Genomic DNA, 27319 nt, shown 5'->3' with positions numbered 1-27319 from the left:
GAAATTGTGCTACGATTTGCATCAGGCCCGATGGATTTGTGACATTGAAAGTCGATGTGCTAAAATGTTATTTTCAATATTAGAAGGACTAGAAAAAAATAGCATTTTAGCATTGAACATAAATTAGTATTTTATCCTAGACTTTGCCATCTATATATATATATATATATATATAGATAGATATGAATAGGTTTATTTATATTTTCTCATTTATAAAAAAGACTCGATGCCTATATAATGAAATAAAAATTCGAATAACTAATAAAGGGGCACAATAGCTTCATTGAGTATAAAATCTAAATTTTTTTTATTATTAAGCAATAAGGAACATCATGTTAGAATCCCTTTTGATATAAATAGATTTATTTGTTTGATAACGGGAACAATGCACTATAAAAGTTTCCAAATAATATCAGTGCTGCAAACTGACCCAATTTTTTTTTCCCCTTTTGGTCGATGAACCGATGACCAAAAAGTTTGTTCCTTACTAAGAAAGCTGTTTTTTTAAAAAAATAAATAAAGAAAGCTGTTTTAGATTTTAGTAGTTTGGACTCTGGAGTTTGGAGTCATCTACCTAATTTGTACACCTTTCTACACCTATCAACTTTCCGAAGATTGTAGCGTGTACCCAACACATTCCATGATTGATGATTTAACTCCTCAATCTCTTAATCAGACTCACCTACCAATTTTCTGTCCTCATTTCCTTTTTTGAATTCAAAATCCCTTTTTTTGGTATATTTATGTATATGTATATGTACATGAAAAACATGAATCAAGAGGAGATCTCATATTTCATTCATATAAGAAAATTAAACAAGAACTGTTTGAGAGAATTGAATTTACCCAAATTTTGCACTCTGCCAACACTTTCAAGCTGTGCTCCTAAATCTCTCCTATCTCCTGTTCAACTTTGTTCTCGGCCAGTCGGTTAAACTCCGATGCCGAACATTTAGTAAGTCAACACCTCATGAAGTCGGGTCAGTTAAACTCTGATGCCGAACATTTAGTAATTCAACACCTCGTGAAGGTGAGAACACGACCGCTGCATTCGGACACCGCTGATGCTGTTCCTCGCTGCCATGATCTCGTTGAGTGACAGCCTCTTCTTTGGACCGAATGGCTCGTGCTCGGGCCTCTGCTTTGGGGCGCTGTGGGACCTCAACTTGGCCTCGAACGACTGGGTGCTGGACATGTAGTTGGGGAAGTTTGAGTAGGGCCGGAAAAAGCTGTCCCCGCATGCGCTCTTTGCTGGAGTGGCCGGAGTGTTCGACCGGAGAGAATTTGCGAAACGGGGAGTGCTCTGTGCAGTCGAGAACCTGCACTCATCTACAGGGTAGTACCATTCATAGTCCTCCAACTGACGGGATTCGGGAACGGAGAGACGTGCAGGGAGGGGATACGGGAGAGGCGAAGAGATTCCATTATAGGCAAAATCTTCACCGCACTCAACTAGTACATTGTTCATACGGCGGGATCTCGAACGGGGCTTAATAGTGTCGATCTCCACAATCTTCGGGCTCTCGTCGAACCCGTTCATTGGAGGGTCATAGGAAGCTGACAGTCTCTTGCTGTGAAACTCGCTCCTCGTCTCATCGAACCTTGCCTGTGAACAACAAAAACATTTTGAACCACTGACGTAAGGATACAAAGATGATGTTCTTGTTCACCCATATTGATTAATTATTGAGTTAAAATATTGAAGGACCGATCAATGTGTTCTTACTATAGATCTCCCGGGCCGATTCTCCGGTTGGAACCGGTTCTCTTTATTGAGGTAACGGCTAACCCGCTGGGATCTGACTGCCACCTGGGCTCGTATGAGGGCTTGCATACTGTGCAGAGTCGCGGCAGCTCGTTTTCGGACGAGGTAGCCTCGAACGAGGGCTTGTAGCTTGACCAGTCCTTTCAGGGCTCGCAGGGCTTTCCGGGCCTGGCATTGAATTGATTGGACAAATCCGACTTATTATTCACTGACTACATGAAGATAACTTATTCTAATGTTTAGTTACGACGCATTTTTTCGAATTTAAATTTCTCGGAATTCAGGTAAACGGTCGAATTAATTCAAATATTTCAGATCCAAATGAACTCAAAATCAGAATCGGTTGCTAAATTAAAAAAAGAAAAAAAAGTAGATTTATTTTACAGAAGAAAGGGGGGGAAAATTGGAAGGCAGAGACTTACCAAATAACCCCGGAAGACAGTTTGAATCTTGACGGCAGCGGACCGCTCTCTTCCACTGCCATTGCAGCGGCCGCCCCCGAACATCGCTCCCCTCCCCTGGCTCGTCAGCCGCACCACCGCCACCGCCGCCTGCGCAGCTGCAACCGCTGCATCCGCAGCCGCTGCAGTTGCAGCAGCCACGGCGATGGCGTGCTTGCTCTGCTCCTCATCTGTCTCGGCAACGTATGAGCGGAGCCATGCGGGGTCGGATCCTCTCGGGATGTTCGCTGGAATATTCGAAGCGGCGGCATTAGGGTCTTTCCCGGATTTACCGATGCTCCATCTCCGCTTCTCCGGTTTCTTGTCGCTGCAGACGGAGCTCGAAAAGCCTGCTTGGGGGTCTTTTTCTTTCTTCATGCCCAGTAAGCCCTTGAACCACCTCGCAGCCCTCCCCATATCCTCTCTTCTGTCTCCTCTCCTTTGTCTGTAGGGTTGATGATGGAGAAGCAGAGTAATCAGTCTAAAAGCAGAGTCCTTGCAGGGTCAGAGGATCTCCATCAACAACACTGTTCCTCTTTAGACGATAAAAGATTTGCAAAGGAAGGAAGGGAGGGAAGGGAGCTATATGAGGAAGTCTGAGTGGGTATTGCTAATTTTGAACTCTGCAATTGGGGAAGATAAAGATATGGAAAAGGAGAGAGTTTGGGGAAGAGAGAGAGAGAGAGAGGAGTGAGGTTTCTGCTTAACTTTTCAAAACCAAAATCCAAGAACTTGAAGTGGGGGAGGAGGGGAGCAGAAGTGAGGGGTTTAAATTTAAATAAGGATTTTATGAAATTATATATATATTAATAATGAAAATTCAAAAAGAAAAAATTGAAAATAAGAAGCGGAAGGAGGGAGGGATGCTGCTCTGTTCTGGCGGGTGTGGTCTGGGTCTACCTCTGCATCTGCTGCTGGCTAGGTGTGTTAGAATCTTTACAGGTTGCAAGCAGAGAAGTGATGAGGGGGCAGCGTGCAGGCAGAGAGAGAGTGGCACAAATCATTAACAAAACAACGAGGGAAAAAAGGAATCAAACGCTGTCTTTAAAAAAAAACAAAAAGAAAAAAGGGAAAAAGTAACAAGAAGGGAAAAAAAAAAAGGTGTTGTTTAAGGAGGAAAAACAAGTGTTGTTTGAAAAGGGGATTCTGACAGTAGCTCTTCAAGACTGCATTACGAGACAAAAAGATGTTGCAGAAAGACCACAGAAAGAGAGACGGAGAGGACTACTGGACTAGGAGAGGACTCACTCACTCGCAAGCCCACTTAATAAATAAAAAATAAATAAAATCATATATTGATATGGTTGTAAATTCATAAACGTAAATTGTAACTTGTGAGGGGAAACATGCATGGAGTGACTAAAGAAAATATGTGAAAATAATTCTCAATGAAAAGTGCTTCGAGTCAGGAGTCCAATGCTTCGAACGAGATGTAAATCGGTGCTCTTATGAAAAAATAATAATCGATCAAAATTTATTGCGTAGCTGATAGATGACTTGATGTCGTAGCACTATAGTTCCAGTATTGCAACATTGAAGTTGCTATTGATTTTCTGCTCAGTAGGCGCTACAGCACTGAAATCGATACTGCAGCACGGCGGCGGTTACCACATTTCAATTCAGTCGGTGCTGTAGCATTGAAACCTAATAGTGTGTGAGTCTAGATGCCTTTTTTTTTTTATGATACTCGGACCCTATCTTGTGATAGACATATTTCAAGATTTGCGAACCGAAACCTACCCTATCGAGTTCTGAAATCGGAACATACCCGGAACTTGTATTATATCATAGGTTCCGAGTACCTTGTTGGAACCTGTAAATTTTTTTATTTCGCTAAATAAAATCGAAAATATCTCATCCATAATCAGTAATCATACAAAACAAAATGTCGACATAGGTTTAGATTTTTTTAAATTAGTGACTATATTTTTTTAATATATGAATATCTGAATATAACTATATATATATAATGGGGGAAATTATTATCTGAGTCCGGGTATCGATTCCGGTTCCGGTTTTGATACTCTATATGCAAGAACCGGAACCGAAACTAGTTTTCACCGGTTTTATTTTTTAATATCCGGACCTTACCATATTTTTAATACGAGCTACCCGGACCCTATCCTTAACAGGTAGTTTTCGACTGGTTCCGGGTATACTCGGTATCCGTGCACACCCTATTGAAACCGATGTTGCAACACAATAGTGGTTATCATTTAAAAGTTGTGAACATTGGTTGCAAGGACGTGGACATGACTGTTTGAAAGAATACGTCTATTCCTATTATAAATAAACTTTTGAGGGATGAATAGACATAACAACAAAAGATCAAACACATTTTCTCCCATCATTCAGTTTGTTCTTCTTCCCCCGGGTACTCTTAAGAGAAGTCTCAATGAGAGATTTTCATTTTTCGCACGATGATTTCAGTGGTTGTGTTGTATCCTAGAGGCGATATTGCAATCAAGGTTCCCTCGACAAACTCTTCGTAATGGGGACAATAACCACCTCAAGGAAAGTGATATTCACGCCTCTGATCACACTTTTTCGATATACTCTCTGACCCTCTTCTTCAACAAATCTTAAGGTGATTATTCGTGATGGGGTTCGGCATCCACTTTCAAGACAATGGCTTTACTCAAGTAAGGGTCGAACGACGTGAAGATGGTGAAATTCTCGGTAAGGATCACATTCTCAAAACACTCCCCAATTGTCTTGCAATCTCTGTATATCCGTGAAGTCTTCGAAGGAGACCTAACAAGGGCTTGAGTATGAAACCAATAATTAAGGTACGCATAAGCTTTTAATTATGATGCTCTTTCAATTTGAAACAACATATTACATATTTGTGATGAATCGAGTACATGATTTACTCTCAAGACAACGGCTCTGCTCAAGTAAGGGTCGAATGACGTGAAGATGGTGAAGTTCTCGGTAAGGATCACATTCTCAAAACACTCCCCAGTTGTCTTGCAATCTCTGTATATCCGTGAAGTCTTTGAAGGAGACCCAACAAGGGCTTGAGTATGAAACCAATAATTAAGGTGTGCATAAGCTTTTAATTATGGTGCTCTTTCAATTTGAAACAGCATATTACATATTTGTGATGAATCAAGTGCATGATTTACTCATATTTGTGTCCAAATTGAAAGAAATATATGTGTATTTTTCTGATTCAATGCAAGCGAATGCGGTCATCGTAAAGTTGCTTCCCAGATTGCATGATTATAGAAAGATATTGTTGCACACCATTGAAGAATTCACTATAGAGCATATTTGTAAACAACTGCAGGTTGGATCAAAAAGCATTGAAGCTCTAATGTGAACTTCGTCTACTCAAAAAATAACTCCCAAAAGGCAAAAGACATGAGAAAGTTCTTTGAATTCGACAACAGTGAGCCCAAATAAAAGTAATGCGAGTCAGAATCGGTACTGTTGTGATGAAAAGTTTTGGTTATGTATGTGCAACAATAATAACAATGAGATCATGATTTTGGTTATATTCTTCTATTTCATTGTGAATAGGCTAGTGCATGTTAATGTCGGATCGTTAAAATCTACTTCAAAGTATGATTTATTACTTGTGATAAGTGTGATGCTAAACAATGTAAAATTTGTATTGAGCAAAAAAAAAAAAGACAGGAAAATCATTTCCTAAGTCTAAGAGAAATACAAAGTTAGTAGAGTTAATTCATCTAGATAGATGCGAACTAATTAGAATGGTCACTAGATGAGGAAATAGATACTTCATTATATTCATCGAAGACTTTTCTGCGTATACATTTGTTTATTTGATGAAACATAAAGGTCAGACTTTTGAAATGTTTAAATGTTACAAATCAATTGTTGAAAATCTGACTGAAGAGAAAATTAAAGTTATGAGGAGTGAAAGAGGTGGAGAATTTCTCCACGGAGTTTCTTCATTCCGTGAAGAAAACTTATCAGACTAATGCTCCGTATATTCCTCAACAAAATGGTTCAACAGAAAGGAAAATCGAACATTGGTGGCCCATGACAAATAGTATGATAATAAATACGAATATTCCAATAGATTGTGGAGCAAGATTCTTCTCATTGCTTATTATGTGCATAATCAAATTCCCTGAATGAAGTTGAAAAATTTCTCCATATGAATTATGGAGATGAAGAAAACCCAAGTTATCTTAGAGTATCTAGCATACTATAGAGTTTTGAATCCTAAAAGTTCAAAGTTAGGACCGAGAGTTCTAAGAAATGTTTTTGTGGGTTATGCAGAAAATTCAAATGCATACAGGCTTTTGGATTTAGATTCAAATGTAATTGTTGAATCAAGGGATATTGAATTCTTAGAAAATAAATTTATTAACTCTGAATCACATCAGGATGTGCAACCCACTGATCCTAACCCGAAAACTCCACTCTGGAAAAGAAAAATCCCGAAATCTTCTAGTGAACCTAGGATAAGCAAGAGGGAAAAGAAAGAAAAAAGGTTTGGGTTCGGATTTTATATCTCTTGTTCTATCATTTTTCTTATTGAAGGCGATAGAAATTCAATAACAAATAAGATACCCATCTACTTAAATTCAAATGATGATCAAACGACTTTGAGGTAGGCATTGACATCAAGAGATGCGGCCTTTAGGAAAGAGACAATTAACGAAGAAATGGATTCAACATAGTCTAATAAAACTTGGACATTAGTTGAATTGCCTCCCGGGTCAAAGCCTATTAGATGTAAGTGGGTGTTTAGGAGAAAATTTAATTCTGATGGATCCATTCGAACTATTAAGACTAGATTGGTCGCTAAAGGATTTAGACAGAAAGAGGAAATTGTTTACTTTGATACATATGTACCGATAGCTCGGATAACATCTATTAGAGTGTTGTTTGCATTAGCATCGATATACAAGTTGGAAGTGCACCGAATGGACATGAAAACAGCCTTTTGAATGGTGATTTGGATGAAGCAATTTATATGGAGCAACTGGAAGGATTTGTTATGCCTTAAAATGAAAAGAAGGTTTGCAAGTTAAATAAGTCTTTGTACGGGCTGAAATAAGCGGCAAACCAATGTCATGAGAAATTTGATTCGGTTATTTTATCCAATGGTTTTAGGCATAACAATACTGATAAATGTTTTTACTCTAAGTTCATTAAGGATTACGGAGTGATTGTATGCCTATATGTGGACGATTTGCTTATATTTAGTACTAACATGAAGAGCATAAAGGTAACCGAGAAGTGTGTAACTTCAAAGTTTCAAATGAAGGATCTCGGAGAAGTAGACACTATTTTGGGTATTAAAGCCATAAAACATAGTGGGGGTTATGCCCTTTGTCAAACCCACTATATTGAACAAATATAAGCATTTGGGAGTCAAAGAAGCAAATACCCATTTGATGCCTCATGTAAATTAACGACTAATGAGGGTCAGTCAACTTCTCAGTTGGAATATGCAAGTGTTATAGGAAGTTTAATGTATGCAATGCATTGCACAAGGCTTGATATAGCATTTGCAGTTTGCAAACTTTTGAGGTTTACGAGTAACTTGGGTAACACATATTGGAAGGCTATTTGGCGGGTACTTGGTTATTTGAAAAGAATTATGAACATAGGACTTTTCTATGGTGATTTTTTCGACGGCATTAGAAGGATATATTGATACTAGTTGGATAACTAGTGATGTGATGATTAGTCAACGTCTAAATGGGTGTTCACCCTAGGAGGTGAGGCGGTGTCATGGGTATTGAAAAACAGACGTGTATTACACATTCAACAATGGAATCAAAGTTAGTAGCTCTTGCTGCAACGTGTAAAGAAGCAGAATGGCTGATGAATTTATTGTTTGATATTGAATTGTGGCCACAACCGATGTCAGTCATCTCATTGAATTGTGATAGCGAAGCTACGATATCTAGGACTATAAGCAAGATTTATAATGGAAAATCTAGACATATAAACCTAAGACATGTATATGTAGACAGTTACTATCTGAGGAGATAATCACGATCGTGCATGTTAGATTAAGTAAGAATTTGGCGGATCCGTTTACAAAGGGTCTCGGAAGAGACATGATAAGATCTACCTTGGATGGAATGGGATTAAAACCCGTATTATGAAGAGTCACCGATAATGGGAACCTGACCTTTTCTCGAGCACTACAACTTGTTTAAAGGATTAATAGGTAATAACAAGTTACTGATACGTGACCGGATTGACTGTTACGGTTAAGGAAGGATGAGTATATGTACTCTTAATGAGATTGAAATAATTTTGTGGCCTCAGTAACAGGGGCGTAACACATGAACCTCACTTATATGGACATTGCAAGTGGTGCTGCTTCTAGCAAAAGCTGGGTTTTTCATGAAAACTAGGATGAAGCACATGGCTAGAAAAGAGCAAGGTATAATTTACGAGCTTCTCCTAAAAACGGGATGTTATTGTGTGTATGGTATTTCCAATCTTGATACTAGGGATCTTGGTTTAAGCATAAAGCCACCATTGATGTCATTGAGATTTTGAGATACCTACACTAATTGGAGGTTTAAATCGAAAGATACCTTCTTGTATGCATGAGAATCTCATACTGCTCAAAGCACAATGTAAGTGGGGGAATATTGTAAATTTATAAAGGTAGATTGTGACTTGTTAGAGGAAACATGCATGGAGTGACTCGAGGAAATATGTGAAATTAATTCTTAATGAAAAATGCTTTGAGTTAGGAGTCTAATGCTTTGAACGGGATATGAATCGGAGTTCGTATGAAAAAATAATAATCGATCAAAATTTGTTTCGTAGTTAATAGATGGTGCCGCAACATGATAGTTCCAGTGCTGCAACACCGAAGTCGCTATTGATTTTCAGTTAAGTCGGCACTGCAGTACCGAAATCGATGCTGTAGCACTACGGCGGTTACCGTGTTTCAATTTTGTCAACGCCACAGCATCGAAACCGATTTTGCAGCACAACGGCAGTTACCATTTAAAAGTTGTGAACGTTGGTTGCACGGACATGACCGTTCGAAAGTACACGACTACTCCTATTATAAATACACTTGTGAGGGATGAATAGACATAACAACAAAACATCAAATACTTTTTCTCCCCTCATTCTGAAGTCTCACATGAAGATCTCAGTGGCCGTGTTGTATCCTAGAGGTGATATTCCAATCAAGGTTTCCGTGACAAACTCTTCGTAGTGGGGCGATAATCACCTTAAGGAAAGTGATCTTCACGCCTCTGACCATATTTTTCGATCTACTCTCCGACCCTCTTCTACAACACATATAATGTACGATTCAGTTAGCAAATTGGACTATCAGTTGACGGATTTTGATTGCAGTACAAAACAATGCAGAAATTCAAATTTATTGAAAGTAGTTTATAGTCAGGATTAGGGACCGGGTGTTTGAAAAGGAGCAACTATGCTCCTCAAAATCCCATCCCTTGAATTTTTTTTATTATGTTATTGAAAGATATTAGTATCTTGCTTCCTAAGTGCATATGAAAAGAGATCATATATGGATTTTGCCGCCTAATTCTTTCATGTGAAGATTGAAACATTTTATCATAACTCAATGGGTCCAACATTTCCTTAAATGGCTATTTTGAAGTTGGTAAGAATCAGCAATAAACCTACAAACATAGGTTGGTTCTAATAGTTCGACACTTATTTCATTTAAATAAGGTCTGAAGTTCGAGTCTTGTGAATGGAGAAAATCTACGCTCAAATATGATTAGTTGGGCCCCGATGGACTTTCGAATACCAGAGGGCACAACCCAAAAAAATTGTAAAACCTAACTTAGAAACTTAGAGCCAAATATAACTCTTAATTCCTTGTATAAAACATGAGGGATACAATCTTAATCCTTGTTGGAAAAATAGTGAACTAAGTGAACTTTCAAGACCAAAAGTAAAAAATAAAAAATACATTTGTATATCCATGTAAGTACTTTCCCGAATGGTCTAACATGACCTGGTGTTATGTGACATCGGGATCACGTCCGTCCACCAGCGTGGGCACTGTGTGGGTCCTGCGGATGGATGGTCATGTGTTAGTTGACACATGATCATGCTAGAATTTCTCAGTCTCTTTAATGCGCATCTCTACTTTATTTTTCATACTATTGTATTTTAAAATATATTTGATTGGTAAAAAATAAAAAATAAATATGAAAGTTAGGTTGAAAATATTCAAGAAATCTAATATTAAAGTTTAAATATCAATATCAGTATATCGAGATATTTACAAATAATATTTAATCCTATTAATTAGGGTAGTAGTGTAATATATGTACATAAATATGATGCTTCCACGAACCAAAATTCCCGACTCCTTTTCTGGTCAAGATTAGGTATGATAATCCTTGTTGTGTCGTGTCATGTCATGTCTATACAGATTGGGTCTAAATGAGTTCGTATAAAAAGGACTAAATCCGAACACGACAAGTTTATCAAATGTTTCAAAATTTGAAAACTGGAACATGACCCGTTTATCCTGAGTTGACACAGATCTACATATTTAACCCATTTATTTAGGCATGTCTAATTGGTGTGTATATATATATATATATATAATACAACACAAATACCTAAAATGAATTCATTCCTATAACATTTACACAATTAAACACGAGAAACACAAATGCAAACCAACTAAATTGTAAACAAATTGATTACTATATATACAAAATTAACAGACTAAATACTAATAAACAAAATCACACCCATTATCCGATGAAAATATCACAACATACTTGGTCTAAGTTCATAGTCGAAGACTAACACTTTCATAAACAGGTAAATATATTAATAGATTCGGCAACATGATAAAACATATTTAATTAAATGAGTCTAATTGCATTTATACGAGTTATACAAGATTAATCCGTTAAAACACTATAATTTATACGGGTTACACGAGTTCGACATGTTTTGACCGAAAATACGTTTAGCTAAATTTGAACTCGTTTAATTCCGTATTGTATTTATATCTTGTTATCGTATCGTATTAAAAATTGTTGATCCTAGTCAAAATCAAGCCGACCTGCATATAAGAGAACGTAAGGAAAGGGATAGAGGGGAATTTAGTGGACTTTGTGTTGTAGCCAAACAGAAGCAATTTAGACACTTTGAGAGCTGAAGGGTTTGTTTGGTGGGGGCGGTTCTTAGAATATCTCCATCCATAATCTCTAATTGAGTCTTTGAAGTGGGCCTCTTACTGCCACATAATTGCCATATCATTCAGAGACACACTCAATAAAAAGAGAGACGCGCTAGTATAATCATAATATCTATTTTTTAGTCTCTGATTGGGTCCCACATTTGAATTTAAAAAAAGAAAGAAAAGAAAAAGGTCATTGCAATTGCTGCCATGTGGGGCCGCGGTGCCACGCAGCAGCAGCTGGGTGGGTCTCTCCTTTGAGAGACCCCTCCAGTGGGAGAGACTCTTCCGCTGGTCTCTTAAATTGCCATGTGGCTTGAGAGACCCGTAGGAGAGACTCCCGCTACGGGCAATCTCACCAATGTTTAAAAGGGAATAATCATTCCCCTCTCTCTCTCGGAGGAACCAGATTCAAAGAGAGTGTGTGTACGTGTGTCGTCGTCATTGAAAGGAAACGTTTGCATGTCATCTCAAATTCAAAAACAACGTCGGTTTCCAGGTGAGCTTATTATATTGAGAAGGCTTTTACCATACCACTACTAGAGGTTACATATTAAATCAATTACACTTTTCATCTAGTTAAATTATGATGTTTCCATAAATAAAACTAGCCTTTACCAATGCCATAGATGGATTTTTAATGTGTTACTCTAATAAAGTTTGTATTAAGAAATAATTTTAAAAGTCTAAAATTGTAATTGATGTGCTTTCTTTTTTATATTGTCACATTCTAGTAACTTTACTAGCAAATTAAAAATTTTACGCATAATTTAATGTTATGGAATTGACTTATAAATATAGGGAAAATAGCCCCATATAGCACAGTTTTTACCTTATTTTCACTTTCTAGCACATTTTTAAAAGTTGTCACGATATAGCACGAATCACTATTTTATTCCTGAATCTAGCACACCGTTATAACGCCGTCAAACTTAACTGATGGTGAATCCTTCTTCTTCTTCTTCTTCTTCCTCCTCCTCCTCCTCCTCCTCTTCCCCCTTCACGACTCTGTTGCGCACAGTTCCTCCTCCTTCACGACTCTACTACCCACAGGAATCACGTTCTCAAACATAAATTTTCTAGATTTCAATTTTCTCATCTGAGAAAGATGAGGAAAATATGTAAAATGAAAAAAAAATGCAAATCTAGAAAGAACTCAATTTCATTCTATTAGATAGTGCAGTCTCGACATTTTCCACATTATGTGCATCCTGGGGGAAGGGGAATAGAAAACTGGACCAGTTCTCGATGAACCTTGCCAGCGCGCCGAGCATCTTTATAGGGAAGATTACGAACAACAATGACTCTCCATAGTCCGCTCCTTTTATTGCTGTCGAACATACTTGAAATCCTCAAATATAATTCAATCTCCTCATCCACCAACATGAAGAAGCATTCAGTCCTTTTGGAATGTTCAAGGAATGTTCACTAATATTCTTGGGCTATTGCAACTCATCAAAGTTTGTTGATGAAGAAATAGCTCAACACAGTAAGAAAACCAACGGTAGTTTTAAAGGCTGAGGATTAATAAGGAATAAAGTGGAGAAATACCGAAAATTATTGATGCTACAACAACTCCATCGCATTGCTCCATCTCGAGAAGCTCGGAATCATCAACGTCGAATCTTGTTCCGTGGCCAGGTTTACTTCCTTTGATGAAGCTAGAAGATGAAAAAGGACAGATTAAATGAATTTTGAGGAAGCGACAGAGACTTTGCGATATGTTTAACAAATAGACCAGAAGGATAAATACAAAAACCTACCCATAATGCACGCTTGTGGGTAGCAGGTTCGTGAAGAGGGGGGGGGGGGGGGGGGGGAGGAGGAAGAAGAAGGACCCATTATCAGTTAAGTTTGACGACGTTATAACGGTGTGCTAGATCCAGGAATAAAATGGTGATTCGTGCTAGATCGTGACAACTTTTAAAAACGTGCTAGGAAGTGAAAATAAGGTAAAAATTATGCTATATGGGGCTATTTTCCCTAAAAAATAACATCATGCAAAAAATACAATTGTTTTTCTAGTGGTTATATTTATAATGAACTGTAATTTTTAATTAATATTACATAATTGATGTATTAAAAATAAGGGCATTGATGTGGAAAACGGTTTAATGACATGCATTTGAAAAATTACAAAATATATAAATTTACATAATTCCAAAAAAAGTAAAATATCAAGAAAAAATTCTATAAAGAATAGGAAAATACGTAGAAGATAAAAAAAAGGACGAAATAATATAAAATTGGAAATAAAGATAAACAAAAAATCCTCAAAAACAACTCTTTAATATAAAATAAGTTCAAAATAAAAGGCACAAAAATTCAAAAAATTATAATAGAGAAAAGTTCAAGAAATAATACAATAAACATAGAAAGATAATAAAAATAAAACAATATAATTAAGAAAATGTACGGACCCGAATGTGCTCTCGTCGGGGCCCGCATGCGTACGAACGAATCGCGCGGCTCGTGAGTGTCCACCTTCCAGGGGATGCGTGACGGACACGCGTGAGAATGAGTCGCCACTACTTGTTTACAACCTGAAGGTCGAGGGCAGGTTAGTTGCCCGGGTCTAGGAGTAATGAAACACCTAGTTTTGCTAAGGCATTGGTTTGTGCGAAACCGGAGAGTCCGAGTTCAGGGGTTCACGTTACGTGCGGGCCTATATCCAGCATGCCCTTTCGGTATTCTAGCTTGCTAGGCTTGAAGTTTTTATTTACCGCATGAATTAGGCTGCATTCGACTTACACGTTTTGAAACCGAAAATTCGGTGAACTAAACGATGTCGGTTGAGAAGCCGAAAGAGAAGTAAACCTGCGTGTCGGGGAATCGATTCATAATTTTGCGTTATAGTTCATCAAACTATGATATTTGAAATCCTGCATGAACCAGAACTACGATATCTTGGGTTTACTCTTGTCTGGGCTAGCATTGGACCGATTCGATTAGTTTGACTCTCGGACCGTTCGCTTACCGATTGAGATTCTTACAGAAATAAATGTACAAAATAAAATCCTTACAATGCTCTCAAAATATAGCAAATTACTATTAGCAAATGGTCGAATCCCAGTCAGTTTGCTTTCAGTTATTATTCCACTCAGACTCGCCATGAGTTCAGGGAAACACCGAAAAAACTGAAATTCAGCAGAGCTCTCAGTGAATAGGGCGTTGGACCCTGTGATCGATGGTTAGGGCGTTGGACCCTAAGTGCGATGCGTCCTATGGGTCGGGCTCGACTTGCATGGACAAATAAGAGCAGAAAAGTAACAAACAACAATGTGAATTGTAGACAATGTGTTTGTTATTGTCGAGTGTACGTGGATTAACAGATTATTAACCCAGGGATATTTTGCAAACAAATGCCATATGCTAAACAAGCAATCGTGCAAAACGTTTTGCATTCGGTTTTGCTTTGAGAACTTGACAGATATAGTCAAATTTCGTGTGTGTGGATTGCTTTTACAGTTGTTTTGTATTGTGATACTGAAATTCCATTGAATTAGTCAAACTCGTGTTTTGACTCTAAATTTGGAACCTAGAGTTCCACCTAACTATTATATAGTGTTTGGTTAGGTCGAGTGAAAGGTTAATCAGCGTTTTGCATATTTTGTGACGGAGATAACCGTTCTAGTTACCCGAGTCTGATAGGATGACAGTAACTCATTAGTGAATAAGAAAAGGCTTCGCAGATGAACTTGCACCTGAATAGGTAGCCTATTATTATCCTAATACTGTAGTGTTTCTGTCAAGTTAACCCTAGGGGTGTTGCTGAATTGTGAAAAGACGCTTCTTCCCTTTATTTGAAAATTGTTTTCAGAAAAGGGAAACATCGCAGTGCAGGCCACCTCGACCTATAGCCAGTGTCGACCAATTCCCTGAATCGTCTAGGGTTATGCAAGAACCCCGAAAAGCCAAGGAAATAGTCGATCTAACCGGAAGTGATTTAGAAAGATCTTCTATATCATGACCTGAATTACCTGAAATCAGGTAAAAACTCAAGATGAGACACATAAGTCCTTTCTAGACGTCCATGCTACATTGGACTGCGCCTTTCGGGTTTTGAAATGGACAAGTTTTGAAAATGGCATTAACGTCATTTGACAACTCATTGACGCGAGTTATCAGTTAATTACCAATTCATGCAAAAGTTGTTAGTATGAAGTGGGTTTAATCATGTGAGCGTCTCGATTAACCCATTTGTGGATTATAACTTAAAATTAAATGCCGAATGTAGTAAATGTGCGGGTTACAGACAATCAGAGAGATCATGAATTGATCCACTGAATGAAGTCTGAGCACTCGAAAAGCTTAATTTATTGAAAACAATTCATGACACGGCGACCAAGACGGGTTCAGGAAGATCGAGGATAATTTGGTCAAAATTACCAAAATACCATCGGAACCCAAATGGCCCCGAAAGAGTCACCGATACATGAATCCATGCATTTTTGCTTTAAAAATATTGCTTTAAAGTTGTTAGCATGCGGGATTTGCGACGATATTGAAATTGCAATGTACAAAAAATCCAAGAAATGGATTTCATCAAGGTAAAGAGACTGTTCTTGACCCGAATAAGGTCAAAGAACTCTCAGCTCTTTCCTCTTGGGAATAGCCGTGGGTTTCATTGACCCGTTTCGGGTTTCAAATGTTCTCTTTAACCCGATTTCGACTATTTCTCGCATGCTCAAACATTAAACACGGTAAATGAAATGTATTTAATAAAAGCCGATATCGCCATAAGTTTGGAAAACGCATTCAAGTACACAAACATGCACAAACACGTTATCTATGGAATCGATAAACCAATACCGGCTCCATGGATGCGGGAAAACGTAAAATTCGGGAAACAATTTAAATCGGGGCAAGGAAACTGGTCTTGACCCGAAAAGGTCAAGAATACATCTTGGTTACCTCTTCAAGAGGTTAATCCGAGAGGTATCTCGACTTTTTCGGGTCGATATAGTTTCCTCGACTTCGATTTAAACATTTCCTTACATGTTAACACGTTAAATGATGATAAACATGCATGATATAACATGAAAATGCATAAAAGAAATTATCTTAAAGATAAAACATGCTTGAAACGTATTATAACTCCGTATACGCAACGAAAAATGTAAAAGTCCTAGCTCCTCTAAGTCGGGAATGGTTATACCTAGTCTTGGGATGCGGGATGGGACTGTAAAAAGTCATGTTGGACCGTTTGTGGGTCTGGTTTGGGCTGTTTTGGCTTGAACAGACCTGAATGGCAACAATAGACCCAGTTGGATGCTATCTCGACCCAACTGGGCAGTTTTCGGATCGGAGGTTACCACGGTGGCTCCCGATGAAATTTTGATGCAAGGTCAGTGGGTCCCGACTCCTAACTGACCCCTGGAGGTGACAGTGGTGGTCGTTTGGTTCTAAACCTGTCAGGTTAACCTGTATAGCCCTGCAAAGATCACGGAAAACATAGTACGTCTAGAAAACAGACCCGACTAGGCAGTTTTCGGGTCGGACGTCACCACGGTGTCTCCCGATGGAATTTTGATACAAGGTCAGTGGCTCCTAACTCCTAAGAGAACCTCGGAGGTGGCTCTGGTGGTCGTTTGGTTCCAGACCTGTCAGGTTGACCCGTATAGCCCTGCAAAAATCATGAAAAACAGAGTACGTCTGGAAAACAGACTTGACTAGGCAGTTTTCGAGTCGGACGTCATCACGGTGTCTCCCAATGGAATTTTGATGCAAGGTCAGTGGATCCTGACTCCTAACTGACCCCTGGAAGTGATAGTGGTGGTCATTTGTCGAAAAGGGTCTCGGATCGACCTGATCTACAAGAAATCGCAAGAATAGTTAAAAAAATAGACCCGACTGGGTAGTTGGGCTGTTTCTTCGTGCTGGGTTAAAACCGACGAGTTTTTCTTGGATTTCTTGATACCTTGACACCCTAGGATTGTATGGGGAGGCGTTTGATGGGTTTTGACAACTCAAACCGATCCGGGAAGGCTTGAAACCCGAGTTGGAAGTTTTGACCCGAGAAGGACCAAAACGGGATTCGGTTCTGTACTGAGCTGGTTTTATGGCTTAGAGGCTTCAAACTTAAAATCTAAGCTCAGAAATGGATAGAGGAGGTCGAAAACATGTGGGATATGAAATTTGGTGAAATTTATATTTAAGCGGGGATGGTAAATACCATGATTCCGACTTAAGTCTTGAGGGTTTTTGCTTGGATTTTGCTTGCTATGGGCTGCGATTTTGCTGCTGAAGCGAAGGGAGAGTTGAGAGCATTTTGAAGAGTGATGAATGCTAGAGAGATGGCATGAGGTAAGTTGTGATTAAGTTAATCACATTTGGACAATATATAGGCAAAGATTAAGTGTAATTAAGTGAAACAATGTGCAATTAAGCCCTTGATTAGGGGGGATCCGAATTTTTAATGAGGATGGGGATGAAGACTTCTTCAAATGCATTAATGAAGAAGATCCAAATGCATTGATGAAGGTGGAGTGTAGAATGGGATTGTGGGCTTGATATTTTGGAGAAGGATAATGCAAGTTGGTTTCTTGATTTGATGAAGAAGATGACAAAGGAGGGGCGGCAATGTCAATTTGCAGCTGCCCTAGGGAAAATCGTGGGCCCCACAGGTTATGAGGAAAGTTTGGGTCTCGATTGATCGTGTGTTCAAAGTTCGTGGCTCAAATGAACGTCGAATTGTCAATGGGCGTGCGAAAAACGGTTCAAATGAGCCCAAAATCATCCATTTTGCCCAAAAGAATGTTCGTGTAGTTTTTGGTCTCGGAAGCCGATTTTGTTCGTTTCAGGCAATCAGAGCAAAGTTAGTCATTTCTGAATGCCCATCTCGTGTTTGCATTCCGAATAGGTCATTTTGACGTGCATTGTCAACCAGACTGAATAATTGACCTTGAAACCAGTATTGCAAATGTGAAGTCGGAGACGTCCTAGAAGTCCGAAGTTGGATTTCTCAAATTGCTTTCTGAGTTGCTTGGATGATTCGAAGATCGCTATGATCTCTGTTTGTTGAGAACGGACTTCAAAGGATTGAAAAACTACATCTGAAACCCTAAAAGTATTGTTCTGAGGGTCTAGATGGATTGTGGGATTCCGTTTGAGGATTTCACATCGAGCCTTGAGATAATAGCACTGGGTAGGCTAATCATCCGGTGTCAAGTTTCCGTAAAAAGGACCTCTAGTTATGAATTTCCATTAAAAACGTTCTTCTCTGCTCTTCGAAGGTCATTTGGGAATCGAAAAGTGATATTGCCTTGAAAAATTGTCTGTATTTAGAAAATTGCTCTATATAGAGCAGATGATCTGCGAAATGTGTTTGAAAACACTTTTAATCTGTTTGGCATCGCAAGGGATTTTCAGAGTCAAATATTGACTATCTTCTAATGGTCGAGCGAACCAGCAGAAAATAAGACTGTCGGCAATGTATTCTGGAAACGGTTTATATGCTGTTTAGGTTCTCTGTTTGCTCTGTTTGTCGCTGGATGATTCTGTATGTTCTTTTGTTGTATGCTTGAATCATTTGCCTATCTCTGTTGATTTGAGAATGAATAGCAATTTGTCGCTCTGTCGAGCCCTCTTCTGTATCGATGCTCAAGTCGTAATCTGGATTGCAGTTGATAGGCATTGCCTGAACTAGTGAGCTAAAATGGGGTGCTGACAGCTTACCCATCTTTGACTGTGTGCTCGAGTAGAGGATGCAGCCAAAGACTTTCAGAAGCACCCTAGTTTGATAGCAATGATCAATATGGAACTTTCAATAACCGTATTCTTCCTCTTCCTTTGGATTTGTGGGAGAAAGTTGTGTAAGTGTATAAACCTGTTATGCAAAACAAAGGTATTATGGCAAGGAAATGCGAAAGTACAATGAGTGAAGACTCGAAATCAAAGCTGCAAATGCAGGGACAAAGCCTAGGAATAGTAAATGAAGGGCCAAAGCTCGTGAAAGCAGTAAACATGGGCTGAAAGCCTGGAAAGCGGTAAAGATGGGCTCGAAGCCCGAAAAGCAGTAAGTGCGAGGTTCGAAGCCCGAAAAGCAATAAATGCGGACGCGAAGTCTGGAAATTTATAAATTTGGACCCAAGCTCGGAAAGCAGTAAAGGTGGACTCGAAGTCCGAAATGCAGTAAATGTGGACCCAAAGTCCGAAAAGCTGTAAATGTGGACTCGAAGTCTTGAAAGCAGTAAATGTGGACTCGATGTCTGGAAAGTTGTAACTGTGGACCCGATGTCCGAAAAGCAGTAAAGGTGGATCGAAGTCCGGAAAGCTGTAAATGTGGACCCGAAGTCTGGAAAGCAGTAAATGTGGACTCGAAGTCCGGAAAGCAATAAAGGTGGACCCTAAGTCTGGAATGCGGTAAAGGTGGACCCGAAGTTCGAAAAGCAGTAAATGTGGACTCGAAATCCGGAAAGCAGTAAAGGTGGACCCGAAATCCGGAAAGCAGTAAATGTGGACCCGAAGTCCAAAAAGCGATAAATGCAAGAAGGTATTTCGCATAGACATAGACGTTTACTTAGCGGAATGAAAAGAGATTGCAAGAAACATGGGCGCTTGCCCGGCGGAGGGAGAAAAGATCGCAAGAAGCACGAGCGCTTGACCGGTGGAGGGAGAAGAGATCGCTAGAAGCACAGGCGCTTGCCCAGCGAATTTACAAGAAGGACGGCAGCTTGCCCGGTAAACTTGCAGGAAGCATGGGCGCTTGTCGGACGGATTTGCAAGAAGCACGGGCTCTTGCTCGGCGAACTTGCGTTGCTTAAAGGAAATATGCATTGCATAAAATAACATGTCGGAGATAAAATGCAAATGTTGGAGAGTTGTGCTTTGTTGAAAGTTGCTTTGCTGCTGAAGGATGGTTTTGCTTTGTGGAGTATCGGCTTTCCGGTTACAGACGATTGTGTTTTTGCTGATGATGCCCCGACCGTACGATGAGGGATTTTAGTTTGCGGATGTCGAATTTACTGCTTGAGTAGTCATGCTTCGACGTGCGGAAGTTCGCCGGGAATCGGCGTTTTGTGCTGCGAGACTTCAGCTCTGGGGAGGAGCGCCTATGTACCCCATTGGGTAGGGGATCAGAATCTACCATAATTCTTGCTTGTTTGTGCCTGTACTCTTACCATCATTCATAAATCATGTGAGAAATACTAATGCGAGATAGACACAGGTAAGCACTCATTGCGACGTGCATTTGCTTTGAAAATGCAAATGGGTCCCGTTCTCGGAGGCCTAGATACGAGGCCTCCAAGACTCTCGTTGACCATGCATGGGCATATCGAGTCTTTCCCAACGATGTCCTAGCAGCTTTATCGATTGTTCGACACGCCTATAAGCTTTGGACCTTTCTCATCAGGGTGTCGTAGGGTGGTTGCGCTTGCAGCTTGTGGGGAGATTTCCGTTCAAATTTGGTCAGATCCCGGTCTAGTCATTTCCCGAGTATTATAACTAGACTCTCAGAAAGGAATGTCTGGGATTTTGGCTTTATGGTAGCCGATTGAAGGGTGACCGTGACCCATTTGAAGTTATGCAAAGACAAAGAGAAAAGAGAAAGCTTGAGAAACACGTTGCCCCAAGTAAGGATACACGGGTTCACGCTTGAAGCGAGATGTACCCCCCCTTCTTCTTCGTCCTGCACGGTTGCCTAATGTACTTGAGGAAGAATCTGCGCTGGATGGTTGAGCTACATAGGAGAGCCGATTGGGGATCGTGTTGAAGCAGATAACCTGGCCACTTTCCCTGGGGAATCTTGGTCCGCATGATGTGTGAGGAATTAGGGGTCAATTTTATCTATCTCTCGTTTTGCTCTTTTTTTGCCACGGTCACCCACCTCGGGGCCGCACCTCTCGACCTAAAGTGGATGAGCTCTCCTTTTGTAGCGACCACCCACCTCGGGATTTTCGGTCGTGCCTCTCTTTTGCCCTATTTTTTGCCTAGGCCGCCCCAAAAGGGGTTTTCGACCTAGCGGGCTCGATTCTTTATCTCTCAAGTTTGCAAGGGCGAAGAGTTCGAAAGATTCAACCTCCAAGTGCGTCGTGCTCGGTCTCCGTCAGGAGTTGTGTCTGCTATTCCCCTTTTTGTCGAGGTTTGTTGATTTTTTTGGATTGGCGGTGCCGGTGTTTTTGGTGAACCTCGGCGTTGCCTCGTTTTGCTTGTTGGCGGGTTTTTTCCGCTTTTTTCTCTCACTTCATTGAAGGGTTTTTTTTTTTGTTTTTTTCGCTCTGTTTTTTTTCTTGTGGCTGGGGTATGTTTTGTGCCCCGTGTCTTTGTTTGAAACTTCTCAACTTTGCATTGCCGATGCTGTTTTGGTGTACTTCGCCTCGTGGAGACTTGTTGCATGTTCTTATCCTAGCCCTATTTTGTGAGGGCCGGCTTTCTTGGAAGTTTGACTCTCATGCACTCAGAAGCCGAACTTTGCCTCCTTTATCCTTGCAAGCTTTTACAGGTATCTTCCCTTATTGTCTAAGAAAATACAGAATTGCCCCGGCGCGAATAGGCGACCTAGATTGCCCCGGTGCGAATGTTGGACGGGGATGGCTCGGTCTTCATTTGTTGAAGTGGCCCATGATTGGTGCCTTGTGCGATCACTGTCTCCGATAGTATCTTGATGTTCCTGCAATGCGTGCCTCTTGAATGGTGCACGTTGCTGAAGCCGCTGAATGTTCGAGGAAGACGGTTACGTCGATGCTGGGTAGTTCGCTTGATTGTCTACGTCTTCAGCTTTATAGGGGATACCTCATCGTCGTACACCTCCCTTGTTGAAGTATAAGAAAAGGGTCCGAGACAAGTTCTCGGGGAAACGTGAACTCGCGCATCGCTCTTCGCCTATGGCCGATGTGTCCCTGTGAAGGATGACAAAGAAAATGATGCATTAGGTGATTATACAATGAAATATGCGGTAAAAAATATGGGGTGGACCCATGGAAAAATCCCTTTTAGTCCAGCACTCGACTCATAGGGTGTCGCGTGTGGTTGACATTAGTTTTTGGGAATCTGGTCATCACTACTCTAGAGTAATTAGACCATGGTCGGGGACCGTTTAGGTGAACTTTCCCCGATTGCGAGTTGGCATGCGCAGCCGTCCTAGGGAAGACGCAAAAAACCAGGTCCCATAAAGACCGGCGAGTCGAACAGGCTCGACAGAACTAATAGGGCGTATTTAGGACTATCCTAATGCCCTTCAATGATTTGTTCATGCTAGGAGTTTGCTTAGAAATGCATTTGAATGAAAGCAACGGAGAGTTTTAAGAAGAGTGTGCATGTTGCCCCAGTATTTAGTCGGCGACCACAGCAGAGGTGGATGAGATTCATTTTTTGGTCGGAGGCATGATCGTGCTGGTATCTCATGCGATCGAGGGTTGGTGTTTGTGGAGCTATCACTTTCGACCTTTGCAATGGAATGATTAGATTCATCCATCGGAGTATCGCTTGGATGAATTTGAATCCAAGTCGATTTTGCACTTAAGATAAGCCGGAAAGTATTAAATGTGGGGTGTCAAAACCTAAAAGCAGTAAATGCGGGGCCGAGGCCGAAAGCAGTAAATGCTGGGCCGAGGCCCGATGCGGGGCCGAATCCCGAAAGCAGTAAATGCGGGGCCGAAACCCAATGTAGTAAATGCGGGGCCAAAGCCCAAAAGCAGTAAATGCAAAGCCAATGCCCGATGTGGGGCCGAAGCCCCATGCAGGGCTGAAGCCCACTGCCGGGCGGAAGTTCGATGCGGGGCCAAAGCCCAAAAGCAGTAAATGCAGGCCCGATAGGAAAGTGCAACAAATGCAAAAGCAAAGGTCAATGCTGGGGAATAGCTCAGGGCGCTGCAAAGCGGTAACTCTGATTTGCTTGGGTGATGTTCTGCATGTCGGAGTAGTTGTTTGCAATTTTTGCTGAGGAAGAGTGGGAATTCAGTGTTGAAATCCCAAGGAGCTGGACAAGAGACGTTTGTTGTCTCAATTGTGGTAATTCAGTATTCAGGCTGCCTTCTTGTTGGGGATTTCCTGCAATGGGAAAAGGAACAATGAAGGGGCAAGAATGTTCGCAATTTCAATGCAAGAGTTTAGGGAAGCGAACTGGCCTGGTAAGCGTCATATGAACACGCCGAGAGACGTGCATTGATACCCTGTGCTTGCATGCATAGGCTGGTGTGAATATGCTTAGACATGTGTGAGGCGCTATCGATTGCTGTAGATGGGCAGGGTCACGCGGAGAGATGTGCGTCCGATCACGTGGTGACGTTCCCTGTCGTGCGGGGTGGGTGGCCGAGATGAATGACCTTTGGTCATGACACATCTCGCCATGGAGAGGTGAAGACCGCGGGTGGTCTACCCATGAAGGTTGGCACGACTCGCCTGTCATGTGGGGTGGGTGGCTGAGATGGACGGCTACTAGTCACGACATGTTTCGCCACGGAGAGGTGAAGACCGCGGGTGGTCTAACCGCAAAGTTTGGCACGACTCGCCTGTCGTGCGGGACATGGTAGCTGCTGTGCAAACATAGAATGCATGTAATGCATGAGTTTTCAAAAGCTAATGCTGTTGCATCGATTTGATTCCAGTTCTCAGATTTACAAAGATAGTTCATTTGAAAAAGAGAACTTAAACATTAAGCCAATGCAATGTCCTAGTTTATTTGAAAACATGCATACAGGTGCATAAATAATAAATTATAACTGTATCTGTTACAGTGTATATCGTTCTTTGTGAAAAACAACAAAAGGCCCGCCTGAAAGAAAAACTAAAGGCCGACTCAAAGACTCGACTTGGGTTGGTTGACGGCATGGAGGCAATTTTGGTCCAGCATGACGGTCCCTGTTTATGCATAGTTTCAATGTTTTATTGGGAAAATCACTAACTGGGGTTGGGGGTGTGCGCACCCGAATTTCATCTCGTCAGGGCACACGTGCGCGCTCCTAATGCAACGCGGCTTGGGAGTCTCCACCTTCCCGGGGACGCGCTACGGACGCACGTGAGAAGTAGTCGCCACTACCTGTTTACAACTCGAAGGTCGAGGGCCGGTGAGTTACCCGGGTCTGGGGTATTGGATACACCTAGTTTGCTAAGGCAATGGTCTGTACGGAATCGGAAATTCCGAATTCGGGGGTTCTATTACATGTGGGCCTATATCCCACACGCCATTTCGGTACTCTAGCTTGCTAGGCTTGCCATTTTATTTATTTACTGCATGATTTAGGGTTGCACTTGACTCGCCCGTTTTGACACCAGAAATTCGAGGAAACGCTCCGATCGTTCACTCTCCGACCGGAATTCTTACATGAATGAATGTACAACATAAGCCCTTACATTGTTCTCTCAAATAAATAAAAATACAAATTACAACGACTGAATCCCGATCGGTTCGCATTCTGTTATTATTCCACTCGTGCTCACCGTGTGGTTTGAAAAAATTGAAATTGAGATTAAGATGCGCGCTCGGTGTTTGGGGGATTAGACCCCGTGATCGATGGTTAGGGGCGTTGGACCCCGTGTGAATCGTATCCTAAAGGATCGGGCTCGACCCGCATAGCAATAAAAGTACAAAAACGTAACAAGTATACACAAATAACAAACAATGGGGTTTTGTTATTACCGAATTTATGTGAGTTAACCGATTATCAATCGGGATATCTTGGCATGCAAATCCTACTCTAAAGCAGACAAAACGGTGATAGAGAGGGCATGTAGCATTCGGCGTTATTTTAGTGGATCGACAAACACGATGTCTGTAATCAAGTTTCGAATGTGTGGATTGTTTTTAAATTGTTATGTATCGTGACAATGTAGTTTTTACAGATTTAAGAGTATTTTCACCTAAAATCCGAAACCTAGCCCTTTGCTTGACTATTTGCCCACATTCGGTTAAGCTGAGTTTGAGGTCAATCTGCTTTTCGTATTTTAACCCATTTTAAACACAAACTTAGGGAAATGGGAGCACGAAACGTCGCTAGGGTGTCAGCAAGTCAAGAACCGGTAGTCATGCCCTTGAACCGAAAAGTATGTGTGTGTATGAAAAATCAAGATCACGTGACAGGGACTATCGAAAGTCAATAGCCGGTGTCGACCGATCCCTTGGATCCATCGGGGTTGTGAAGACCCTGAAAGAGCCAAGAAACCAATCGCTCCACCTGGAAGTGGTCCAAAGAGGACTCGTATATCCCGACTTGAGCCGCTTCAAATTGGGCCTAAACTTAAGTCAAGATATACGAGTACCTGCTAGATATCCATGCTATGAGTGACATGTATCTCGGTGTTTTTGAAATTGTGAATTTTATAAAAGCATAGCCAACAGTTCTTGAACTATCGACGCGATTGCAAATTATTGACCGGTTCACGCAATTCATTTAAAAGAGTCGAGTGATTTATTTTAACCAAGTTTAACGTCCTGATTTCCCCGAGTGTGTGGAATTTTAAGTTAATTAAAACTTGCCGAATGCTTTAGTTTACGAGTTTCGAGCCATCGGAATGGCCATTGATGGACTGCCCGATAAATTCTAATTTCCAACTGTCTTGGGGTTAAATCAAATTTTTAATCAACTTTACGTGATTAAACCGATTCATGTGAGGTTTTAATCAAAGAAACTTTTAAACATTCCAAGCACACGAATATGGACAAAATGATCATAATAAAAATTAATTCGTCGGTCTTAAATCCAAGTGATTAATTAAACCAGTTGATGTATCCTTTGCCTTAGAAATTATGGATCTAAGAAGCGATTTCTTTAAATGTAAAGCATTTAACTTACGATTTATCATTCAATCAAAACCAAACATGAAATACGGTCGCATATGATCATATATCACTCACGATCATAACACACATCTCATAAATTACTCAAGAATCGAATTAAAATAATTTTGAAAGAACAAGGATTGATTTGGGAATTTGGCTAAAAATCTCGAGGACATATTTGAGACAGCTTGAAAAGTTCCTGGACTAATTTGGAACGTCTGAAAAGTTTTGTGGCTGAACAGGAATTAAAAAGGGTTTGGGACCTGATTGAAATAGATTTTAAAGTTCGGGACTGATCTGAAAAAAGTGGAAAATGTCACAGGGACTTAACTAAAACAAATTTAAAAGTTTTTTGGACTAATTTGAATGACCTGAAAATTTCGTGGCTGAACTGCAAGTGTTAAAAATGGCCCAGGACTTGATTGAAATAAATTTTAAAGTTTGGGACTGATCTGAAAAGTGAAAAATGTCATAGGGACTGAACTGAAACATATTTAAAAGTTTTCTATACTAGTTTAAGTCATCTGAAAATTCAGGACTGCATGAAAAATATTGGGAAAGCCCATGACTCAACTAAAACGCATCATAAAGTTCAGGACTGATTTGGAAAAAAAAAGCGAAAAGTGTTGCATGAACTGAACTGAGACAGGTTGAAAAGTTTTCCAAACTGGTTTAAATCGCTAGGAATATTCTGGACTGCGTGGAAAATACTGGAAAAAGCCGGGACTTGACTGAAACGCATCAGAAAGTTCATAACATATTTGGAAAAACGAAAAAATGTCCCTAGGACTGAAAGTATATAAAACCGAGTTCAAAATAAACCCAATCATCTCCACAGTCCACAAACACTCATTTCACGTTATCACGCTCCAAACAAACACGATATATGAATATGAGGTCCTATACATGCCACTAAGTCGGGATATTTACCTAGTTTCGGGAGGAAAAGGAAGATTATGGAAATCGGGTCGGATAGGTCTGGACAAGCACCTGGTCGAGTTGAGACAGACCCGACTGGAGACGAAGATACCAGGAAGGAGAATGACGGGTGTAGCTTGAAGAGAGGGGTTGTGGCCTTCGTGCCCGAACTCCAAGGGAGGCCGAGGAATCCCTAAACGGCTCTAGAACGACCTCGACAACACTCGAACCTGTGCTGGCCGGAGCAAGGAAAGAAAACCCGTGAGAGCACAAGAAGAAACCGGAACAGAGAGCAGGGAATTAGGGCGGTTCCACTAGGAGGTTAGACGGCTCCG

The 27319-nt window shown here is 40.6% G+C and overlaps 1 protein-coding gene across 1 annotated transcript; it reads right to left on the bottom strand.

Moving 5' to 3' along the window:
• Positions 1-771: 771 nt before the first annotated feature.
• Positions 772-3215, bottom strand: LOC116198774 (protein IQ-DOMAIN 14-like). The gene is made up of 3 exons (XM_031529004.1): positions 2188-3215; positions 1727-1933; positions 772-1606 (listed from the first exon to the last, which is right to left on the bottom strand). The coding sequence occupies exons 1-3, from the start codon at positions 2620-2622 to the stop codon at positions 1007-1009; spliced, it is 1242 nt and encodes a 413-aa protein (XP_031384864.1). The 5' UTR covers positions 2623-3215; the 3' UTR covers positions 772-1006.
• Positions 3216-27319: the final 24104 nt, after the last annotated feature.

This window comes from Punica granatum, chromosome 3 (genome assembly GCF_007655135.1).
Source record: "Punica granatum isolate Tunisia-2019 chromosome 3, ASM765513v2, whole genome shotgun sequence".
Lineage (NCBI taxonomy): Eukaryota > Viridiplantae > Streptophyta > Magnoliopsida > Myrtales > Lythraceae > Punica > Punica granatum.
This window is presented reverse-complemented; position numbering and strand designations above follow the sequence as displayed.

Excerpts from the sequence above, each read along its gene's own strand:
- LOC116198774 (XM_031529004.1), bottom strand. The coding sequence starts at position 2,622 with ATGGGGAGGGCTGCGAGGTGGTTCAAGGGCTTACTGGGCATGAAGAAA. Across the intron at positions 1,934-2,187 it reads CTGTCTTCCGGGGTTATTTG|GCCCGGAAAGCCCTGCGAGC; the intron begins GTAAGTCTCTGC and ends ATTCAATGCCAG. Across the intron at positions 1,607-1,726 it reads ATCGGCCCGGGAGATCTATA|GCAAGGTTCGATGAGACGAG; the intron begins GTAAGAACACAT and ends TGTTGTTCACAG.